Genomic DNA, 24,256 nt, shown 5'->3' with positions numbered 1-24,256 from the left:
TGCTAAGTTTACGGTCTTGGAAAGTATGTGGAGGGGTCCTTTTCCAACATGCATTTCTTGCTGTGCAAGTGTACACAACTGTCATTGGCAGCAGCATGCCTGATTGCTACAGCTTTGGTTTTCTATCAATCAGCTGCATAAATAAAAAGTAGCCCGCTCTTTTTTAATGTTTTTTTTGGCAAACAATTTCATCCTGGTCGATCCCATTTACAAGCTGCTGAACTTTCCTTACAGCTGCTGAACTGATAGGAATGCAATATCCACTTTCGTTTAAAGTTGAAATCAAGTTAGCCAGCCTTTCAGAAAGTCCACTCATTAAATTTGCAAAGATGGGGTCCTTTTCTTTGAGAGATTAAAATCTTCTATATCCTTCCTTCTGATTGCCCTCTTATCTGCAATATGACACACTCCACACAAGACTCACTGGCACTTTTTTTTTTTTAACTAGGGAGGGAGAGCAGGAGAAAGATTCCACAGCTTATTTCCTATTTGAATGTGGTACTATTCATGGGTTAACTAGACCAGCTTTGCCTTTGCAAAGATAAATATTAAAGCCCAAAAAGGCTACTGCAAACAAATTTGCAAGCTTCTTTTCATGCTAGGTCTCCCTTTAACAAGATTTGTCATCCTTCCCCCCACGCAAACTCTTCATATATACCCATCTTTACATGTGTCAAAGGCGCTAATGCTGAAACTGACAGCACTGAGCTGGCAAACAGCTGGACACATACAGTGATTTTCTGTTCTGCATTTCAAGGAGCAGTTGTTGGAGCTATACTGACTTGGAGCTGCTTTTATGCTTTCTCAATACAATCTGGGAACATTTTTTGAGGGGCACACTGACATAATCTAGAGATTCCGAGTGAGTCAGACTGGATAGCACACCACAACAGAACCCAAAGCTTGCACGAGGTCATTATGCTATAACCCCAGGCCTGCCTCAACCCTCCCGTTACAGACTACCTTGCATACACAATACGAAGGGACCTATGAATGCTTCCTTAGAGGAAAGCCTTAAAGCTTTCTACTTTAATTCCTAGCTGCAAGAAAAGTCTTCCTGCAGCAGCTTATAGCATCTCCACAGGCCCAGAATAGGCTTACGAACCTCAACTCTATCAAAATTTCACGTGTTCTCTGAACTAACTAAAGGAAAGAGTTGAGAGAAGAAACTACTGATTTAAGAGTCTCTGCCCCAAAATAGGAAGTACCAAATAATTTAATACTTCTAATTTAATTGCAGTATTCTTTATTGAGAGAATTTGAAAGTCCCATTTTTGCACCACATAAATCCTAAATTCTATTCCAAATCTGCCGTGGGTTTTTAAAAGAATGTTCATGAGTCAAAGCTGGGGACAGATCTAATATAAACAGCAATTAAGAGAAAAATACAGACATTGTTGAAATTGTTAACAGTTGGTTGAACAATTTGGTAGTTGAATTATATTACGCCTTACATGTGCCTTTTTAGATTAATTTCTTGCTTTTCTAGAGCAAATGAACTGAAAAGGATGCAATAGCATTTTGCGATTGCCCACATACTTCAGCTCCTGTTTCCAGACTTCCGTGCATACAACTGTGCAAAACAAAAGGCAAGCCGTGATCACTTGTCATGTGACATTGACAGTCACACCCCAACATTTGGGTCTGAAAAATCTCTAGTAATACATGGACTAGCTCTCCCCTTTCGTCTGTGACTTCAGAAGTACGCATGCATAGAGCTCTCGTATTTCTGCACGGGAGTCCACAACTTGCAAGATTCCAATATTGCCGAATTTCTTGTAGGAGTACAGGTCATGTCAACTCTACAATTTCTCAAGTTTCTTCTCAGAAATCCTGGGCATGTCCAAAGTATAAAAAGTATCAGATCTACTGTACAAGCCTTGGAGACTGTAATGTCTGCACCACGAGTCTGGCATTTTCTGCCAGACTTACTGTTCACGGACAGTACACACGATCCATGATTCTAGTAGGGACATGTGGCAGATTATTATACAGCTACTTTGTTGGTATTAACAGCTGGCAGCAAGAAGGCCTGGAGAGATACAGAAAATCCTCAAAAACTGCTTCAAAAGAATTTCCAGTAAAGGGGGAGAACGTACCCTGGAAAATCTGGATGCTTAGTAACGTTACTTAAGGCAGTTTAAGCTGTGAAAGCAATCTAACCACAGTTGTGTAGCGTCTCCTGTAGGCTCATTTACTCAGTTTTTGGAGAGCAAACATAACATAGTCAAAAGCTGTCTGCTTCTCTAATGGTACGGGATGATTTCACCTACCTAAACCTCATTGATATTGAGACAACTGGAAGTGTCAAGGAAGTTCTCATCCTGTGATGCTATTGCCTCAGCATAGCTACTAAGGCATTGGCACAGAAAGAGAAACTAAAGTCATTTTTCCTCCTTAATGAACACACATCTCCTGAAAGGTCAGTTCTGCTGCCACAGTATCTGATAAAGAAAGAATTAAAAAAAAGACTTGGATCCAGCTGTGAAACACGAAAGGAGGCACACAGTTAAGATTCAGGGAGAATTCGGTTACTTATTGGTCTTCCTACAATCAATAGGAAATCTGAATGCAAAATGTGAGGAAAATTCCCTGGTTAACTTAAAAATCTAATTTATCATGAATTATGTTTTATATTCATTAACCATAGTTGTAAAAACAATGGTAATTCATAAATTTGTAGCTATCTTGTTACTTTCAAGGATTCATTTGTATTGTTCAGCCTCCTAACTATATCATTATTTTATTCAAATCCACCAAATAATATGTTTTAAAATCTATCTGATGTTTTTATAAAACCTGTATCCTTTTCTACTGTAGAAATGATGCATGGCAAGACTTCTTACACCAGTTCTACTGTAAAAAACACCAGCCTTCTTCCAAAAATAGGCTCTCTGGATATAACTGCAGGTGAAGGAATAAAGCTTCAAATACATCCATTCTAAAATTAAAAATCCATTTTAAATCTACCTCCAAAATGACAAACATGACCAAAATATTGCTTAAGATCCAACTCTATTAAAATTCTAGGTTTGATGTTGACCTGAGAGTTATATCATCAAAGGGTTTTGCATCTATAGTCACTTGGGTGCATTCTTTTTTTGCCTGCTCCTGAGTCACTGTTTCACTAATTGGAATATCAGTTCTAGTTTTAGCTGTGATGTGGGAGAAGGTAAGAGAGGCAGCTTTTGCAAAAAGGCAGTGGTACAAAAGAACAAACAGCTGCAAAGTTGTGCAGAGACCAAGGTATCGAAATGGCTTAAAAATACTGGATTACCAACACAGCTTCTATTTTAGTCAGTCTCTAACGTTGGAGCTATGTCAATCTGTGTAAGCAAGTAGATATTTATGGGCCCACCAGAAAGATTCTCTCTACCACTAATGTCTAAACTGAGATCTCAAGTCCCTCTTCTAATTCACGTGCCTCATATCTCATGTGTACTTTTACCCTGAAAAAATAAGCAGGGAATTTTAATTTTGTGCAGATTGCAATAATTTTCAAAACTACAAAATTAGTAAAGAAAATAGAGTTTCTACCTAGCTGTCCTGTTAAATAAATACCAATTCACTGGGGTTATGAAATACGTCATAAGAAGGATTAAAATGAGAAGAAAAAGCTTGTTATAACAGAACAGTCTGGAATGTTTATGGGGAACATGAAAAAAGCACACAACAGCGCGTGCAAACTAAATAGACTGATATCAGCTGTAAAGCAGAAGGTTAGACTGATCTTGCATATTTAAAATGATAGCACTGAAGTAAGAAAAATTAAGTAAACATGAACATTAAAGAACGAAGGTATTGTGTTTATTTCGCTGGGAGAGAGTGGAGAATTTAACCCATCTGCTCTAGAAAGTAGCATTGCTGGGGAGGTTGACACTGAGAAGGTATAAAGAAAAATCAGAGTGTTCTGCTTAAGACTTCTGAATATAGCAATCAGCTAGTAATAACCATTGATGGTAAAAGTATTTGGATTAAATTTTTCTTGCTGTTACTGTTCAACACTTCCTCAAACAGAAGGCAAAGAGCTTTCTTTCTCAATGGAATTGGAGAAAACTTGTGTCAAAGAAGCCATCACGACGAAGAATACTCAAGAAGGCTTTTGAATGACAGAGCTACAAGGAAACACTACTCCAGGATAATCTTTTTCTCAAAAGAGTTTGCCAAAATTAGTTACAGAAAACTGCAAGACACTGTGCAATTTACATATGATGGCCTTTTTGCTTTTTTCCTCGCCACAAAAGTGGATGAGGAATAAAAATGAAAGGAAAAATCAAATTCTGAAAAACTTCGGGAAGCTATTATTCCACAAATAATTTTTTCCAACCAAATGGAACAAGACAAAATCTACTTTCACATGCATTTCAATGCACCTTACACGTATAAATTACTTAGCTTCCCACTGCAGAAGAACAAAAGCAAGCCTCTTCATTAAAGAGCTGAGCCCTATTTTATGAAGTTTTTAAATGAAAAATTCACAAAAAGTATTTTCTTAAAACAGTGTGATACAAGATCAATTTAACTGCCAAAAATAGATATTTTTGAAGATTTTTTTTTTCTTAATGCAAATCCGCAAAGCTTTCAGAACTGTAAAATCAGAGGGAGTGGGTAATTCAGGGGAAAAAAAGTTTGAAAAAAATCAATAATAAAACATTTCTACTTTTTGGCATGAATACTTTGGAGACATGAGGGATAATGCCACATCTTTTAACTTGATATTCTTCAAAGATGGTACATCCAGCTCCTAAAATTTATTACTAGTCTCTGTTTCTGTGACAACAGACCTTAGGAACAGTGAATCAGATATTCAATGATGTAACTTCATACAGTTTACATTGGAGTGAATTGAAATATGCCAATTTAAACTTGATGAAGATCTGGCACAGCAGCTGACTGAATTTCACTCAGCTTAAAGCATACAACTGCTGCATCCCAAAGACTTCCCCAGTCTATATCAAAGGTTTTAAAGCAGACATCTCCTGAATAGCAATTGCACAGTTTAAAAACTGAGACAAAATTATTCACACTCTGTGCACTACCATGCAAAATTCTACAAATTAGCCATAACCTAGTGCATTTGGGATATTAAAGTTCCTGTTTCAGTGTTTCCTTTTTTAATCACTAGTTGATTTCAAAAATAATAAAAAAATATAGATGTATGTTATTATTATTTCAAGTTTTAAAGCTTTGGAAAAAAGCTCTCCCATAATGAATCTCCCAGAGATATCCACATAATTTTGTTGATTAAAAGATTCAATATGTGAAATAAAGAAGATTTTTAACTTGTGGAACAACATTATTTTATTTTGCATTGTGTACAAATGCAGTCCTACCTACTGCATGCTGCAGCTATTAACAGGCATAGCATTTTTCAGCTGAGATTTAAACTGAGGTAAAAGTAAGGTTCAAGTACAAGTCAATTAGCTGCTCATGACTTCTTACATTTCATGTCTGAATCAGGTTGCCCTCAGACGAAGTCACACCCATGTCTTCTTCCAACCATCCCAGTTTTATCAATCTCTCTCTGTCTCTTATATTTTCTTACTTGCCCTTGCCTCTCCTTGACTGCGTGTCCTGCTGTGACAGACCAGCTTTCTACAATCACATGGTTCTTACACTATTGGACTAGGGAGAAAATCAAAGTGACTTTTATGCTTCCAGCACATATATGTCTATTAATTTGTAATTAACTAAATCTATAGTTGTACGTCTAGACAGAATGAAGTCTTGTAACCAATAATTATTATAAATTGTAAGATGCCACTTACAGCTCTTTTTTACCCTGCTGCTTTTGTAATGATTTTCCTAAGTTGCAATCATTAAAAAGTCTTTAAAAAGGTCATGAAGTACTAATTACACTTTTGTTTATAAACCATACACAAAATACAGAATAACTAAATATATATTCTGTTGCAAAGAATTCTTCTTCACTACAGAAGTACCTTATTGGAAACTAATAAATACTGAATAACTATATCCACATGTATATTTTCTATACACACAATAGACATAGAACAGTTTAAAAAAACATGACTTTCAGATCTTGATACAAAAATGGCATTACAGTATACTCTGAAGAGGAAGCATAAAAACAGACCCTCCAAAAATTACATAGAAAATTATTTCCATTTTATTTCAAAATTTACTTAACTAGATTATGTTTTCTTTATTCATGAAGATACCTAATACTATCCTTAACAGTATGTCCTCGGTCTTCAAACACATTTTGTAACCCTACAGCAGTCACTACACATCAACCAAATATCACAAATGTTATCCTCAAGTATATTTATCAGTTTCTCCCAGAAAAGAAGAGTAGAAATTTTAAAATAATTGGCTCTAATTGGGTCTTTACTACAGGATTGTGTGGATTAAGAACTATGTTGCTGTTTTTCCTTTTTGCAGCATTATGGATGAATACATTTTATAGGGTTTTTTAAACTATTTTCTGTATTGTAATCATATTGAATGTAACAGATACGGAACGTAACAGATACTCATTCTTTATTTGGGATAGAAAATAAAGGTAGAGGGGAGAACTGTAGTAAACATTTACAAGTTGAGACTACACTTTCCCCGAAGTATAATTGGTTTATCAAGTTAGATCCAGATTTTGAGTATAGCTTCATTGAAAGCATTTGTATCTTGCCTACACTGTTTTTCCCCTCAATTTTCTTAAAGTCAAAAAAAGAAATGTTATCAGATGCTTTTATGAGCAGTGTTTACTGCAATAAATATGAAATTGAAGAGATGTTTGCACTGCCAAGTTGAGTTCTTTTGTAGGTGTTGAGCAAATAAAATAACTTCAGTGGAACTCTGTTTGTTTTGTGTCTCTATTTCTCTATGTTGCTAATTATTTCCCTATAAAAAAATACTGTGCATGAAATAGTGTAGTGTCTAGAAACTCTTTGAAAGTATACTTTTTTCTCTGTTCAACATATAAGATTTAAATATTACAAGGAGCATTTTGTTAAATGTTTATCTAAATGCAGACTTTGGTAGCATATATAAATAAAAAGGTACATAGCAATTAAAAAAAAAAAAAGCAAACCAGCAAAAAGGGAAAAAAAAACAACAGTAGTTAGAACTGTCTGAAGTCACCCAAGTAATAATATTTTGCTGAACTTGGGTAAGATTTATCTTATCTATCTTGGATAACTACTGTGGAGACTTCTACCTAGTAACCAGCATTTCCTTGGCTAGCTTGGGCAACCTGCGGTCAGTGTGCTGCATCTAGTGACCCTGTTTGGAGGAACGTCACTCTCTCGGGGTGTCGCTCAGGAAGCTCGAGCATCTAATTTACGACTGAGGATTCCCTTAGAAGGCAAAGCATCTGAGACTTAAGAGCAGGTAAACTCAGCATTGAAGCTTTAACTCTCTTTCTAGATCTAGCCAGAAGTCTTTCAATTAAGAACCAAATGAGGATGCCGTTTTAAAGGCATCTGTTTATAAAGTTTACATTTTTCAAGTAGCCTATGTACATCCTTCACTGTAGATGAAATACACTAATAGCAATATTAATCCATGAAGTAAACATTTATTTATAAAGACCCCTGACTATCTCCTTAAGACTGTCTCATCAAATTGATTTTAAAGAGTAAAACCAAAATATTTCATAGCGTTAGCAATAGGACTTTTAGAATCTGAGGAATAAATAATAAAAAAATAAGGTAAAAACGAAAAGCATTAGGAAAGATTTCCCACCCAGTACACACCAATATAGCTATAAAGTGGAGAGAGTAGGGAAGTTACTTCAAAACTTACTGAAAAGCCTTTAAAAGCCTATATTTAAGTATCAAGTATTTTCTTTTTTGTCTTTCACTATCCTTTGGAATATAAAACTAGGTCAAGTTTAAAAAAGTTAGGAAAATTATTACCTGAGAATAATCTTCTGCATTTGAGTGTCTCCCACTTGGACTTATATCCACATTACTGTCATTTACATTTTCATCACTTTCAGTAACAGAAGGGAGACAGGATAGGGAACGAAATCCTTTTTTGATGGTAGACTGTGGAAAGTGGCTAAATAATAAAAGAAAACTCAAACATTTTAATCTATACATTTACTTTCAAATGACAGTCTTCATAACTACTATTCTTAACAGAATTTTGTCAAAATAATTTGTGCCTCCTTTATTTTGACAGCTTAGTATGGCAGCACAAAATCTATATCTACATATATTATTACTGGCTTGGCACTACATGCATATCTACGCTCAAAAGACCCGAACTGTTGCCCTCTTAACTAACCCCCAAAAAACGAAAACCCAAGTCACTTGAGGAAAACTAGATGATAACACCAGAAGTGAATAAATGTCTATGGCCCCTAGACAAGGGAAAAATTTATAATATGCATTACTTAAAGAGAGGTAGGGCAAAAAAAAGTGGTTTTTGTCAGAACAGTTTTTTGTCTTTTCCCTCAAAATAGGTCTCCATAGCTACCAGACAGCTAAAACACACGATAACCAAGGAAACCTGTGCAAGGCCTATTCTGGCTATAGTAAAAGAAGACTTTGTTGCTACCTTGAGTGAAGGCAGAAGTAAAAACTGATGGACATACAAATAGCTCTTCGCTTGTTAAGAGAACTAGGTGAACAAGATCAAAACAATGCTGTACACATGCCAGTTAGACATAAATATCTAATTGTGTTATTGCAGCAATAAAAAACAGAGAAAAATGTAAGCATGTGTTATCTAATCCCCTTCTTAGGGATTGAGATAATGAAATATCATGATCTTTAGCAGTAACACAGTCACAATTATCTTCCCTTTGAGTGTTTCAAAATATTTTATTAGAATAAAAGCAAAAGATTAAAAACAGTTTCAGTCCCAATTGTGTATCTAAGTCCCTTATCTTATTTAGGCAGCTAAGTTACTTTAATGAAATGCTAATACTTGCTATATATTTTTGTTGACTACCTGTTAATTAAATCACAAGAGATTAAATTAGCTGATTGTCATGGAAACTTAGCACATTAAATAAACTGTCCTTGACAAAATGGGGTAAGTTGACCATGAAACAATCTATTAAATACAAAAATCCCAATATAAAATATGCTAACATGCAAATACCACAATCTTAATTATTATTCTCTCATTCTTTTAATAACCTATTAATAGATATTGCTTAGAGCATTTTTATGTATTTCTAATCCTGCTATTTGAAAACAAACAATAATTAATTACATGCATTTTTAACCAGTAAAACGCAACTGTATCACCAAAGCTATGATTTTCCCAGAATATTCCAAGGTCATTCTTCCATGGACAAATATTGCTGTTCCAAAAAAAAAAAAAAAAAAAAAAAAAAATCTAACTAGCTTATTATCAACCCATCCAACCACGATGATCAAAATGCAGAACATGTCAAGTATGTAATTTATTCAGTTTACTTAGAGATGTACATAACAAAAGGTGTACACACCTTAAAAAAAATACACACACCTCCAACAATTTACAAATTGTTGTTGGACTCAGGCATGAGAAAAGAAATATCCTCCAAAATAACATGAACCTTTTGGCGCTCACTTTGGTATGTGATACGTATGGTATGTGACACATTCAATGCTTCCTCTGTCAGGAGTTCAGTCAGAATAAAAGAGAGGAGATTAATAATTCTAGCAGGGGCCTACCAAATGTTCATGTCATAAACTGAAACCTGACAGCAATGTAATATGCAGTGGGTCACAGTGAAAGAACAAGGCCCTAATACACCTAATGGTAATACTTCTTTTCTTGTCAGTGAGCAAGTATTACGCTGAACATTGAATACTGACTAGAAGTGGCGTATACATCAATTTCTGAAACTTCTTCTTTAAGACACCCTGTTTAAATACCCTGGTTTTCAAGGGTTTACAGGACTTCCAAACAGCCTTAACACAGGGAATTTATACAAAGTCACGTTTTGAGCATGAGCTGCTTCACCTGCACTCTCAGGCTTCTTGTAACAACTATAATGAACAGAGAACAGCCTGTTCTACTCATAAACGTTAACATCCATTGTTCTGTGCCAAATATGTGATGCCCATGAAAGTACTGACTGGCCAGTCAATGACTTCCTTGTTATGTGCAAGGATTGAAAAAGACCAATCATTTGAGGAAAAAATTGGAAGATATCAAAGAATATTCCTATCTCTGGTGGAAGTGATCTATTTAATATTCTACATCTTCAGACCCACTGAGGAGGGAAACTGGCAAAGTGTTTTTGCCTGACAGAGCTTCCCGCTCTTCAATGTTGCATGCCCTGAGAAGCGTGCATCCAAACAGGGGACTGTCCGCACAGGGTTTGACAAGTAGGAACCCACCCTTCAGGTGTGTGCATGCCTGTGTGCATCCAGCGTGTAGATTAGCCAATTGTAGGGAGCAGCATATAAAGCTTAGAGCATCCCAACTTGCATCTCCAACAGCAGGTGCGTGCAAGCAGAAGAACCTGCACTCCCAAAAGAGAAGGCGTGCTTGTAACCCAGAATGCCAGAAGGATGCGTGTAATTGCATGTGCATTTCTCTGTGTGCGTGATTAGAAATTCTCGAGATTAGTTACAGAAAGTTGTTCAGAAGTTTGTACGCATTTATTAACATTTTGTAAGCGTCTATTATAGTGGTTTATCTGTTGTATTGCTGATATTTGTCTTCAATGTATTCACTGATTGCCAATTAATTGTGTGACATCAATAGAACAATAGAGCGCTCTGATCCTGATGTGCTTTAAACTACATGAATTAAGCAGTTTTGCCCTGTGACACAAGTAAACAGAAGCCATTGTGCTTTCACAGTGAAATGGACTATCAATAGGATGTTAAGGCTGAATCCACATTGAATACTTACATGTCTGTGGGTATTGTGATAAGATTCAATTTGTAATTCAAAAATACACTAGCAATCTCAACATGTTCTTCAGGTTTCTTTACCACAATCTCTGGAAAAAAGCAGCAACTTTTAAATTATATATTCATAAGAAATATTTAATACTATAATTTTGACACATACTTTCCATAGTGGATTCATCACTCCTAAATAATTCCATTCTCCAAGTATCATTGCATACACTTGAATGGAAGAGAACAACCAGGGATGGCTTAATGACATACCATGAAAAAATTAACACTCTGATCCTCAGCCTGCAAGGTGTTAAGAGTTCTTAAGCCATATGCAAGGTTATCCAAGGTAGCTCAGAATGACTATGTCAGCAGATTCTGCCTTTGCTAATTTCCTCTGTTTCTGATGCCAGTATATTTTCCTAGCATACCTGTACCGCTTTCACATTCACGCTGTCTCATATCAGGCATTTAACTCCATTATGCAGTACGGACAAGCCCTAGAAAAAGTTTACCCCTAAAACTATGAGTTGTTGTAGCAGGACTAGTCACATACTTTAAAGGTTTAAAAGGTGTTCAGAAGCTTTCATGGCTTTTCATCAGAGAGCTCCTGTGTTGCTTTGATAACACTCCCTCTTCATTTTCTCCAGTAGAGTAGAGTGCTTTTTCAGAGATAAATTAAGACACTTCTCAAACATTTAAGAAATAATAGGGCTAAGGGGAAGTAATGCAAAATTGGCAAAAAAAAAAAAAAAAAAAAAAGAGAGAAAGAGTAATCCCTAGGTAAGTTATATGGAAATTAAGCTAACAGATGATAAGTAGGGCTCTGAAAATGTTTATAATAATTAAAATACAATTACAAATTTCTTTTGGAGGTTTGAGTAGACAAACCTTGAGGTTCAGATGTCACAACAGTCTCCTTTTTCTGACGGAAAAGCTTCCAACGAGGAACTGGTGGTGGTTCCGGCGGTGCTACCAGAGGACAGGACCTAGTTCTAGTAATCAGGACAGGATGGCTATATATGTGGGAAAGCCCATATTGCCTCAGCTTCTCTGAAGAATCAGCCTATGAAACATGGAAGGATACTCTCACTGGGGTCAGCTCTCATTTCTCATTTTATCTCTCTCTCGAAAAAAGAACAGTATGCACGCAAAAGCATCTAACAGCTTGGATAACAAATGAAACAAAAATCATTCACCTGACAAGGCTATCCAAACCCATTCTAATTAGGATTTGATATTCAGCAGAAAAAGTATAATTGAATACTTGGAAGTGTTTACATAGATTTTACTTTTCATAATAGATTCATCACTTCTTTCAACTTATTTATGTAACCATATTCTTTTATGTGCTTCAGAAACACATATAAGAGAAGCAGAATGAAGATGTAAGAAAGTAACAGTGACAACATTTTGTTTAAAAAAAAACATTTAAAAATACTTTTACTCAGGAAAAAGTCCTTACTTCATGCTGAATTTATAAAGCGGTAGAATTCTCAAAGCAACTGGTCTTTTAGATAACTTGTGAAATCTCCGTAATGTAGTATGTCTTTGAACCAATACATCATTAAAGTTAAGATTTTTATCTGTTGGCTAATTTAGAAAACACATCAAAGGCACTACGGTTGACCTATATACCAAAGCCCTTAGCAATAGACTTAAGAGCAATTTTAGGTGTGGACATTGAGTGGTGCTCTTCCCATTAAAATAATAATACTCCAGTACTCAACATTTTTCACTACTGAAAGTTCTGTTACAAGATTTGTGCATCCTTTTTACTTTAAAAATACATCTTCTTTTGCTTGCTAAATAAATCACCCATAACTTATTTCTTTAACTTGTTCATCGGCAAGTCTCTGATTGCTCCTGCTCATTGTAAAATGTTCCTGAGGTTCTATGATTACAAACTGCAAAGAATGTAGTTGTGGTTATTTAAAGGGAGACGATCAAGTTAAACACATTAAGGTACACAAACAATATATCAGCTTCATTTGATAACACCTCTGAATTTATAAAGATATATTACAGGAGTGGTGACTGGGTACACACATATTCAAACAACTTAAAAATGCAAGTCAAACCTCTGAGATTATAAAGGATTTTGAAGATGATCAACTAGGTGCCATAAAGGAGAACTTGTCATCTGCTGAGTAGGAAACAGACTTGAATGACTCAACTATTGATTTTTTTCATTTTATTTGAGCAAACTTAAGACAATTAAATTCAAGCCACATCAATTCAAGGACATACACAGTAGAAAGTACAGCAAGAAAGGGATACTGCAAAAATTCGGGAGGGAAATTCTGGCACAACTGCAGCCAATGACAAAGTTTCCTCCAAATTTAGGCAGCAACTCTTATCCCAAACAATGAATCCACTCTTCCAAGATTTAATTATTTATATTGATGTAGTATTTCTCAGCCCCCAAAGAAAGCTTGAATATGGGCTTTTTTAACTGAGGCCCACAAGAAATCCACTACACTTCTATATTTAATTTCTGTCAACTTCCATTTTTCTATCAGTCTTTACTAAAATGCTTTTTTAGACATATAGATTCATCTGCCTCATCCTATTTGGTCTGCCATGCCTCTTCTTCAGTAATCTCTGTACCCTAACAGACTGAAGCCAAGTTTCAGACCCAAGGCCTTAGGTGGCAGGAAAGATATAAGCCTATGTCACCATTTCCCCTTTGCTTTTTGATGACTTGTATTGCTTGTTATTAGCAAAGAGACAGTATTGTTTGAGACCTAAAATTAATATAAATTAAAATAAAATCACAGATAACAAGCTAGTCTTCAAAACAGCAGAAAATGCACAGAACATTATTTAAAAAGAAAGTAGTGCAAGAATTAGGAGCTGTAAAGCATAACACCTGCAAACCTTTTCTGGAAATTTCTTTATTTTATTAAGCCTATCCGTTTTATGAGAAGGCAGATTAAATGTTAATGTTCAAATTATGATTAATATAATTTAAATGTACAAAAATTAAACCTAATTAATAATCAACTCAAGAAAGCCTCCTTTGGCATTATAAATAGCTTTCTGTAGAGTGTGAGTGACTAAGTGGAAATGTAAGCATTGTTTTTACCCCTGCTGCATGAAGTGCTACACCCTCTCCATCTGCTTTCACCAGTTACAACGCTAATGATAGAAATCGATATAAACATGCTATTTCCTATAGAACAACATATCAGAAAATGTATATTGGAGAAGTCATTAATTGTAGTCTGAAAAAAAAATTAAATTCATGTTTTTCAAGTAGACCTTAAAATAATTGGTCTTTCCATTCAGAAGTATCTCATCATGATGAATTTTCTAGTCCAAATCTAGCCTCTCCCAGGAGACTTCAGCTTCTGGGATCCAGAGGAAAGTGGAATAAAACCACTCACTTTGGCAGGGCTGTGGCAGAAAAATGCATGATCAGAATACAAAAGTTCCAAAATACAAATTTAACTGATAGTCATTACCTGGTGACTGTTTCACTATGCTACTTTTATTCTTTCTGTTACAATGTAGTTCCTATGAAATGAAACACCCTGATAATAAAATATGTAATGCTTTCCTGTCCTGAGAGCACAGAATCTTACCATCTGCCCTAATGAAAAAATATCCTCTTCAAACAAATGTAGCGGTATACAGACAGCATACACGGCCATTTCTGGCTGGGTTGGCACGGAAGATTCTACAGAGAAAACATTAACATGGTTTAGAACAGAGTAAACAGTAAATTAATGTTGTTGTACCTCACCCTAAATTATTTTGCTTTCTCTGCCTTATTTTTATTATTGTTTTCTTTGTCTGACTCTGTTATTTATGCCAAAACAAGAGTGCACTGTAAAGCACTCGGAAGAGAAGCCATGGATGGAAGAACACATTGTTTTTTAATCCTTGCCTATTAGACCACCAACAGCTTTTGCATATTTTATTTCTTTTACAGAAATGAATAGCAGAAACTACAACTTAGAAACGCAACAGGTCAGAGGTAGCTCTCACCATTGGTTTTTTCGATTTTCTTCAAATTTTAAAAATACTAGTTACTAGCATGAGGAACACGATACGCATCATCTGGGTAGATGAAGTAAAAAAGTACTGATTGGCCAGCACTAGCTAAAGGCTTCTTGCCAGTGAAAGAGAAATTTGATCTTCCAACAAAAGGGTCAAAAGCCTGGTTCTGGCCACTTCTGCCAAGAGAGATGAAGATTGAGACAAGCAGTTTGAGAAACAGAGAGCTCATAAACCAGGGTTACTGCCCTCTACTTCTGTCAAAGAGATGGAAAAAACGGAGATGATGATGGCTGCTTCAGAAAGCGTTAGGGGGTGACCCCAGAGTTCTTATGCCACGTGCCTTATGGAAGCTTATTTTCCTGTACTTCTGCCATAGGCAAGGCATAAAAGCAGGGGCACGTTCACTTTGATACCCCTAGAAATCTGTTGCACTAGGCAACCATGCATTCATCTCATACCTGTATCTGAGAAAAAAGGCATTGTTAATTCCTGAAAGATGAAGAGAAACCAAGGCTGTCTGGCTGACAGGCAGTTCACTCAGCTGTAGGCAAATTAAAAGTCTAAAAAAATATAATTCTAGGTCTGTGGTTTGACCTAAAAGTCAGCTCAAAAAGAAGGACATCTATTTCTCTCTATTTTTCCTTTGTTGTTTAAGAAAGCATGTGAAGACAGGACTTCAGTACACAGATTGTAACACCTATTTTTTTTCAGAGTGTTTTGTCTTTGTTCCCTTCAGCTCCACCTCAAATATAGGATAATTGCTTCCTAGTTTTACCTGTGTTTAGTGAGTGTTCAACGGGAAGTTGTTCTAAAAATAGATATTTTTTGTGAAATGGAATAAAAAAATGCTGTCTGCATACAAAGAATAAAAAGGGAAAGGAAAAGGAGACAGATATCCTAGCAAGTGGCTGGAAGATACATTTATCAGACTTTAAAATGCATTTACTTAGAAGGTATGCAAGGCTTTTTTCTTAAAGCAGTAAGATATCTCTGCATTTTAAATATTCTTCCATAAATTCAACTTCTCAATTAAATATAAACTGATGGTAAATCAGAGTTACTTTCCAGTGGATTCTTAATATTTCTCACTGTAGGCTTGTGATTCCCTTGTTAACCACAGCTCTCATTTTAGCTGTGGGTTTCAACTTATTCGAAAGCAAGGCTACAATCTAGGTTTGATCTTAGTCGCTACTGAAAAATCTGATCTGTTACAAATACAGCAGTAGTAGTAGTGATTTTACAGAACATTACAGAACAGTATGTGCCACAAGGCACACCGATCTCATTCCGTGTGAGAAGTATTTTTCAAATAAAAGTATTTAATGGAATATCAGGTGGAATATAAAGCTGTCATACTCAGTCCAGATGGATTGCGAAATAAAACTTCTGCAGGGCAGACAATAAACAGTAATGAACAATTTATTAGAGCATGGAAATGATTAACTAGGCACACTATATTCACTTAAACAATACTATTACAATCCTAGAAAGATTTTGTACATTATACCAGTACCTTTTAACAATAATATATTATTTGATTTTTTTTTCACTGTACAAAAGATGAGGAGGATATATGCAAATTATTTGCCACCAACTGTACTGTTGATTAGTGTGAATTTAGCATCTGGGGAAACTAGTTAAAACCAATAGCCTTGATAAAACTGTACGATTAGATGAAAAATGTTATGACATACGGTACAACAAAACAGCTAGATGCAGTAAAGTCAATTATTTATGTCCATCAGTGTGGATTTAAGAATTCTGCAGTGCTTTGTTAAAGATTTCTGAATCCTTGTAGCTGCTTATGTTTCACACTTACAGCTTTGCTTACAGAGAACAAACCTGAACAAACCTGAACAAACATTTCAGTCCCTGGGAAAAGGGAAAGTATCGTTTGAATTGATCGTGTAATATCTATATTTAGCCACTTAAAAAGAAAGGCCAAGAATGAAAATTGTTGGGTTTAATAGTTCTTAACTGTTTTTATTAAAAAAAAATCGTAGGTTTTGAAGACTCGCAAAGAATTTTCTCACTATATCTTAATGTATCTCTTAAATATTTATTTGTCAAACAAGAGCTGATGATGAGTTTTAACTTTCCAAAACACGTCAGTTTGCTTTCAGTAGCCTTCTTGTCAGGCCTGCATCTCATGTTAACCTCTGCTGTTGTGTTAGGCATGGATTAGCTTTGCCTATTGGGAGGTATTTTTTTAGTCTTCAGAAAAATTACAATTGTGCTTTTCCAAATTTACATAAATATTGCAGAATAATAATATGCATTTGAAAAACCAGAGCAAAATATTAGGCTCTGGTCCCTACTTGTAAGTGAAAACTCTTTCGAATAGGCAGAAGGAAAATGGAAAGTGCTTTACAGTTAGGTGTTACGTATCTCATTGACTCTGATGGTTAACGTTACAGATCTACTTGTATGACTTCAGAAATTTTTGACCATAATAATAATAATAACCTCCCAACACTTCTGTGACATAGAAAATACTATTATTTCTAATTACGAAACTGGTATCAAGGCATAATGAGACTTAACAAAAATAAATGCCTGGTTTGTAGAACAAACTCCCAAATTCCTGGCTAGTGCCCTCTCCAGTAGAATAGTATTCCCTTTCCAGCATTTCAGAAATTATTAGGAAAATCATTAGTCTAGAAACATAAATAGAAAGTGGAGTGGTGGCTTTTTATAGAAACAAGTAGCTCATATCACATCATGTCGTGTCGTATCATATCATATCATATCATCACAAAAACTCTTTATGGAATGAATGGACTCCCTAGGTATGAAAGGAGAAATAGCTACTAGAAAAAAAGGCCGATGAGTGGAAAAGTGCAGACTGCGTGCTAAAAAAGGCCAGAATGAACATATGAATTGTTTACAAAAGCTTCCTGAGGATTGGCTGGCTGATAAGCCACTGGACCCAAGAGCTGGTTGCTCTCAGTAAGAGCCCTGACTGATCAGGTGAAGGGCTTATTATTCTGCTGGATCCACACAGTAGGATGAATAGAGAACAGGTTCAATGCTTCAAGGATCCTGCAGCTATTTCTGTATTTGGGGGGTGCAGCAGGCATTGATCTGAGTGCACAAGTGATTCAGAACTGTATTTATATATTTGCAATGGGTCTGGCTGAGATGGACCTAACTTTCTTCAGAGCAGCCCATATAGTGCTATGTTTTAGATATGTGACGAAAAGCATGTTGATAACACACCAAGGTGTCAGATATTGCTGAGCTGAGCTCACGTAGCATTAAATCCCTCTGTTTCTCACTCTGCTGCCCCAGCAAGATTCTCTGCCCTATCCCACTGGTGTGGAGAGAGCAAGCAACCAGACAGCATCAATCCACCACTACATTGTAACTCACACAAAATCAAAAGCCTGTAAGAGAAGTTTCCAAATACTTCGCAGTAACTGGTATGTCAATGCGTATGAAACTAAACAAGGTAATGAATACACAACGCAATGAATACAAAAGGTTTTGCCATTTTAGAAGTAAAATATAAATGATATCAAGCGCAGTTAAATTCCTCTTTAGAAATAATTCATATTTACCACAGAAAGAAGAACAATTCCCTCACACTCAACAGGTAGAGTGAAAACTTGCAGTAGGAAAATAAGCACTTTTATGGTGCAGGAAATGAAATAGTTTTCAAGACACTTACATTAAAAAAAAAAAAAAAAGAAAACAGAAGAAAAAGCTGTTGCAGTAAGTAAAATCATTGTTACAAAATTCCCAAGAACAATTCAGAAACTTTTTACAACTACTGCCTCTGGAGTCTTAATTTGAACCTAGCCCTAGTTTCAGATCTTACTTTATGCACAACAATGACTCCACTGTCCTGGGCCACTGTCTGCAGACCATCTGTCTCATAAAGTATGCACGCTTTCTCTTGTGGCTACAATCTCACAACAAAAATGCATTTTCATTCAGTATTGTTTCAAATTGCAATTACCCTTTTTTTTTCCTTCCTTTCAGTGTAATAATCATAAATTTGCTCCATACCTTAGAGCCTCCGACTTTCCAACCTACACATTTACGGCTATTCATATTCTTATCAAGTTTATTAGTGAGATATGTACCCCTTACTGTTTTTCAGAACTCTTTTCTGGTTCAGACTTAGGATACAAGTTCTCTGACCATTGCATTTAAGCCCTGAACTAATAATCTTTCTAAATAACCTCTTCACAGGCCACTAACTGACTTTCAGAGAACAGCATAAACTGTGCTTTAAATGGCAGAAAAAGATCAAGATGTCATGTAGTTCTTCATATGGAAACACTGCCTGATGATTTTTAATGCCCTTTCACTCATTACGCACAATTTCTAGAATGCATCACTTTGATCCTTCTGCTTCGCCTTTGCTTTCTTTTCCGCAAAATGTGCTTGAGTATTAATCATGTCCCTTATATTCATGTGAAATGCCTCATTTTCTATTCCACAACTACTACCACTAAAGCAAACCACGTTCCTGCAACACATTTTAAAATTTACTGCTGTTTAACTCCTTTAGTAGTATACAAGGTAGGAATGCAAATTAATATATTTGCTGATGACAAACATCAATATTGGTTTGATATAAATTAAAATTACTTAAACCACCAATTTTAATCAGGATTTAAATCAAGAAACAGGAATCTGATTTAGATAGTGAGTTTCATTCTTGTTACACATTTTTACTTCGTAGTTATTTCCCCAAAAGAAAGATGCTCTACCTATTCTTACCTATTGATTTGCAACTAGATAATATTCCCCTTAATAAATACGTTTCCTTCTGCTTTTCATATGGAAATGCTACATGTATGCAACTATAAGCAATGACAAAAGCGAATCAGCTTAATGTACATTTATGAAGACTTTCTACTTTATGGTAGTAAGCACGATATTTCTTTTTGACTGATTAGTTGACCGATTTGTATTTACTTGTGGTTTATTTAAACTGTATTAAAAAAAATAAATTCAAAGGCACAAAGCAAGAATTTATTTAATTTTTATGCTATCATGAATGTATCAATAGAAAAAATAAATTAATCAAAATATATTTCTAGGATAAAGGAAAAAAATTCATTAAACAATTAAACACTGAAGGGAACTCTAATGAATATTTCTGGCCCCTTTTCCCCATTGCCCTTCAACAAAGAAGCATTCCTGTTTTTTTACAATCACAGTTTACTGAATGAAGTAGATATTGAGCTATTCTTAATATAAGTTACAAGATTTTAATAGGTTAGAATGACTTCAGTCTGTAATGCAGCCTGTAAAGAACTGCAATTTTTTAAAAAATTAGTATATTTAACCTCCCCACAATTAAGTTCAAAAACAAATAAAAGCAAAGCCCTTTGCTTCACGTATATGTCCTGTTCTTATTTTTAGCTTCAAAAGACTAGGGCTTACTTGCAGTTAAGGCCTGAAGAGAACGGTGGGCTTCCGGCAATGTCTGCGAAGACTGACGTGCTAACTTGGCTTTTTCTTTTTCTCCTTCTCTGATTTTCTTCTTTCCAATTTCTTTCTGCTCTGCTTTTTCTATTAAACAAAATAAAGATTAAATATTTTTCTTTTTCAGATCATTTTTTCAGATCTTTTTCAGTCATACTTTGTAAATGCTTTAACGACATTTTAGATAAATTAAAAAAAAAATCAACCACAAACTATTCCAAGTCAGAAGAGTTGAGATACAATAGAGAACTAATGTAATTCAGTTGAAGAAAAATGAAAAAAGAAAATGTCTTAAGATATAAACGCAGATTTACTGAGAAGGGGCCAGGAAGGCTTCGGTCCCACCTTCCAGTTAATGCACAACTCTCATGTACTACTTTAATGTTTGGAATTCCTGAATGCCTGGCACTGTGTCAAATATCTTCTTCATGTCCTTGCTCCTGTGCATTAGCAATTTACAAAAAAATCTAACATAGATAACATTCCCAATGGACATGGAAGAAGAAAGTCTCACACAATAAGAACCTTCTTTCAAGCCTTAGAAATTTGACTATAGGAAAATACATTCCTAATGAAAAAAATCCCAAACCTTAATAGTGTATGTGAACAGAGCTTTTAGCCTCAGAATTGGAGATTACAGAGCTGCGTTGTAAAATAATGTTTTCCTGATTCTTAGCCATTTCAGTTACTAATAGAATTTCTAAGTCTTAGGCAGGGTTAAATTTACAAAGTTTTTTGGGAATAAATTGCAGAACCTTTTTGTATGAATGACAGTGCTGTTCTCAGTAGCTGCATCCCTGTACGTGTTCATTCCAAACTCTGAAATATCTACTATTCTGCTGTGTGGGTCATAAAATGATGGCAAGAATTCCTAAGAAAAGAGGATACCCCCTCAGCCAGGTGTTTTCTAATATTTTTACAACACTTTTGACACTAGGACTTAGTATTTGGTAGTCAAAGTCGGGAAGGCAGGGCTTGTTTTGAAAATCTAGGAATAAATAGAAATTTTAGTATATGTATTGTACCTTCCAAAGATATTAGAAGTGTTGTGAAGTTGCATCCATGTTTTCAAGTTAAAAACAGCAACTAATAAAACTGTCTCAAATATAAACATTGAAGAATAATATATTAGAACAAATAAGTTTCTAAACCTAAGTTTTTTCATTTAAATGTAAATAGGATTAGCACCTCTTGAAGAAAATTAATACCTATACCTAGTAGCATAAACAGAAAAGTTGCTATAAATAAAAAAGCAGGTAACCATTAGAATGTACTTGTCAGAACCCTCTGCAGGTAATCACAGTTTGTAATACCCATTATGAATTGCATAATTTATTGATGGTCAGAGTAGTGTTGCCTTTGGGGAAACTGTAACCTCTCTGATTGTTATCCCTCTGCAAGGAACCAGTCTTCAGAGAAATGGCTGTGACACAGAGCAGAAAAAATCTGCCATAAAACGAAGCTGTTTTCATAAAATAAGAGACTAGTACTACTTCTAATGAGATCTATAGTTAAACCAAAACTTTTTAAAATTTAAACCATTGCAACATGTCCAGTGAAACAACAACAAACCCACAGACTTGCATGTGGCATAATAAAGACATATAAATTCTTTATTGATGCTCGGCCTACAAAGATAACACTACCTAAAATTACAGACCTTTGCCAATTTTATCAGCTTTCTCTGCTTTCTCAGGTTTATCCAACTGCTTTTTCACAGATAAAACTTTGGTCTCTTGAGGTTTTGTATCTGACTGATGAATATCAAGTTCTGAAATTTTCTTATTTGGCAACTTGAATTCTGGCACAATCTCCTTCAAAAAGCCCCAGACTTTGTCCAAGTATCCAGGCCTTTAAAAAAAACGAGCACACGTATATGTCAATGATAATGGTATATAACCATATAGAAACGAAAGGGCGGCTTTCATTTAGACAACACTATACTACAACTCACAGTCCAACTCTTAGAAAAGCTACTGGGTTATTTTAGTAAATAAAACACACTTGCCTGATTTTGTGTTGCAGCCGATTTGTTAACAGGCAGATTATGGACAGACCCATAAAGAAAGAGATGGTGGTTAGAGAAGCACATAAACAAAGCATCCTTTCTAAACCTTTTTTGGAGATAATAGTTGCAGCAGGGAAATTTGCAGACCTTTTTGCAGCTACAGCATATAACAACTTGATTCTTCTCAAAGATACTTCCAAACTAGGTTTTCCTAACTGTTTCAGCACAGGTAGTTCCATGCCTCTTCCACTGATTCCACCAGCTACAACGGCTCTTTGATATGACGTGACAGTTGCAGCCATACTGATTCTCCACAGAAACTCAGTGATTCCAGAAATAATCTAAAACTGAATGAATCGTTCAGGGCCATGAATAAGCTTCATGCAAGCTAACTGCATGCCACCTCTCTTTTGAAAAAATAAAATAAAATAAAGCAATTGATTGTACAATGAGCTAAAGCCATCTGATACTACTATTGCAAAGACTACCTTGACCTTAGCAAGGCTTTTGACACTGTCTCCCATAACATCCTCATTAGGAAGCTGAGGAAGTATGGGCTAGACGAGGTGACAGTGAGGTGGATCGAGAGCTGGCTGAGTGACAGAACTCAGAGGGTTGTGATCAGCGGCACAGAGTCCAGTTGGAGGCCTGTAACGAATGGTGTCCCTCAGGGGTCAATACTTGGACCAATTTTGTTCAATATATTCATTAATGACCTAGATGAGGGGACAGAGTGTATCCTCAGCAAGTTTGCTGATGATACCAAGCTGGGAGGGGTGGCCGACACTCCAGAGGGCCGTGCTGCCATCCAGCGTGACCTGGACAGGCTGGAGAGCTGGGCAGAGAAGAACCTAATGAGGTTCAACAAAAGCAAGTGTAAGGTCCTGCACCTGGGAAGGAAGAATGCTAAGCACCAGTGTAGGTTAGGGGCGGACATGCTGGGAAGCAGCTCTGAGGAGAAGGACCTGGGGGTCCTGGTAGACAGCAAATTATCCATGAGCCAGCAGTGTGCCCTTGTCGCCAAGAAGGCCAATGGCATCCTGGGCTGCATAGGGAAGACTGTGGCCAGTAGGTCGAGGGAGGTCATTCTCCCCCTCTACTCTGCACTGGTGAGGCCACAACTGGAGTATTGTGTCCAGTTTTGGGCTCCCCAGTTCAAGAGGGACAGGGAACTACTGGACAGAGTCCAGCAAAGGGCAACCAAGATGATTATGGGACTGGAGCACCTCCCTTATGAGGAAAGGCTGAAAGAGCTGAGACTCTTTAGCCTGGAGAAGAGAAGGTTGAGGGGGGACCTGATTAAAGTTTACAAGTATCTAAAGGGTGGGTTTAAGGAGGACGGAGCCAGGCTCTTTTCAGTGGTTCCCAGTGACAGGACAAGGGGCAATGGGCACAAGCTAGAACATGGGAAGTTCCGTTCAAATACACGGAAAAACTTCTTTACGGTGAGGGTGACAGAGCACCGGAACAGGCTGCCGAGGGAGGTTGTGGAGTCCCCTTCTCTGGAGATTTTCAAGACCCGCCTGGATGCAGCCCTGAGGGATGTGCTTTAGGCAACCCTGCTCTAGCAGGGGAGTTGGACTAGATGATCTCTAGAGGTCCCTTCCAACTCTGAAGATTCCGTGATTCTGTGATTCCGTGACTCTGTGGTATTCACATTTTCTTATTCCAGAATATAATATGTTTGCAGTGAGTGCCAGAGTCATGAATGCTGTTTTTGCTGTTGCCATTGTAAAACTAACTACATAAAGAAAAAAATTTTAGGTTACATAGATTTCTAAGTCCATGGGCTAGATACACACTGCTGTAAGACACAAATGTATCAAAAACCTAAAGTGCAAGCATAGCTTGGGATATAAAAATTGCTGAAATAAGGGCTAAAATAGCCTTTAACTGAACTTATTTAATATTGAAATACTGTTACAAATAAACAATTATATCTAAATAAATTATTTATAAACCAAGACTATTTGTTATCTATGTATTC

General features: G+C 36.1%; 1 protein-coding gene across 1 annotated transcript in view; it reads right to left on the bottom strand.

The window, feature by feature from the left end:
- ADGB (androglobin) overlaps window positions 1-24,256 on the bottom strand; it is a 117,316-nt gene that overhangs the window by 61,126 nt on the left and 31,934 nt on the right. Inside the window, exons 8-13 of the mRNA XM_054197305.1 lie at window positions 21,922-22,112; window positions 20,220-20,348; window positions 14,402-14,496; window positions 11,706-11,880; window positions 10,825-10,915; window positions 7,878-8,022 (exon numbers count right to left, since the gene is read on the bottom strand). Of these exons, the coding sequence (XP_054053280.1) occupies window positions 7,878-8,022; window positions 10,825-10,915; window positions 11,706-11,880; window positions 14,402-14,496; window positions 20,220-20,348; window positions 21,922-22,112 (826 nt within the window). The remainder of the gene's footprint in view (window positions 1-7,877; window positions 8,023-10,824; window positions 10,916-11,705; window positions 11,881-14,401; window positions 14,497-20,219; window positions 20,349-21,921; window positions 22,113-24,256) is intronic.

The sequence above is a fragment of the Rissa tridactyla genome, chromosome 3, assembly GCF_028500815.1.
Source record: "Rissa tridactyla isolate bRisTri1 chromosome 3, bRisTri1.patW.cur.20221130, whole genome shotgun sequence".
NCBI classification, from domain to species: domain Eukaryota; kingdom Metazoa; phylum Chordata; class Aves; order Charadriiformes; family Laridae; genus Rissa; species Rissa tridactyla.
Note: the sequence above shows the minus strand (reverse complement) of the source record. Positions and strands in the feature narration are given on the sequence as shown.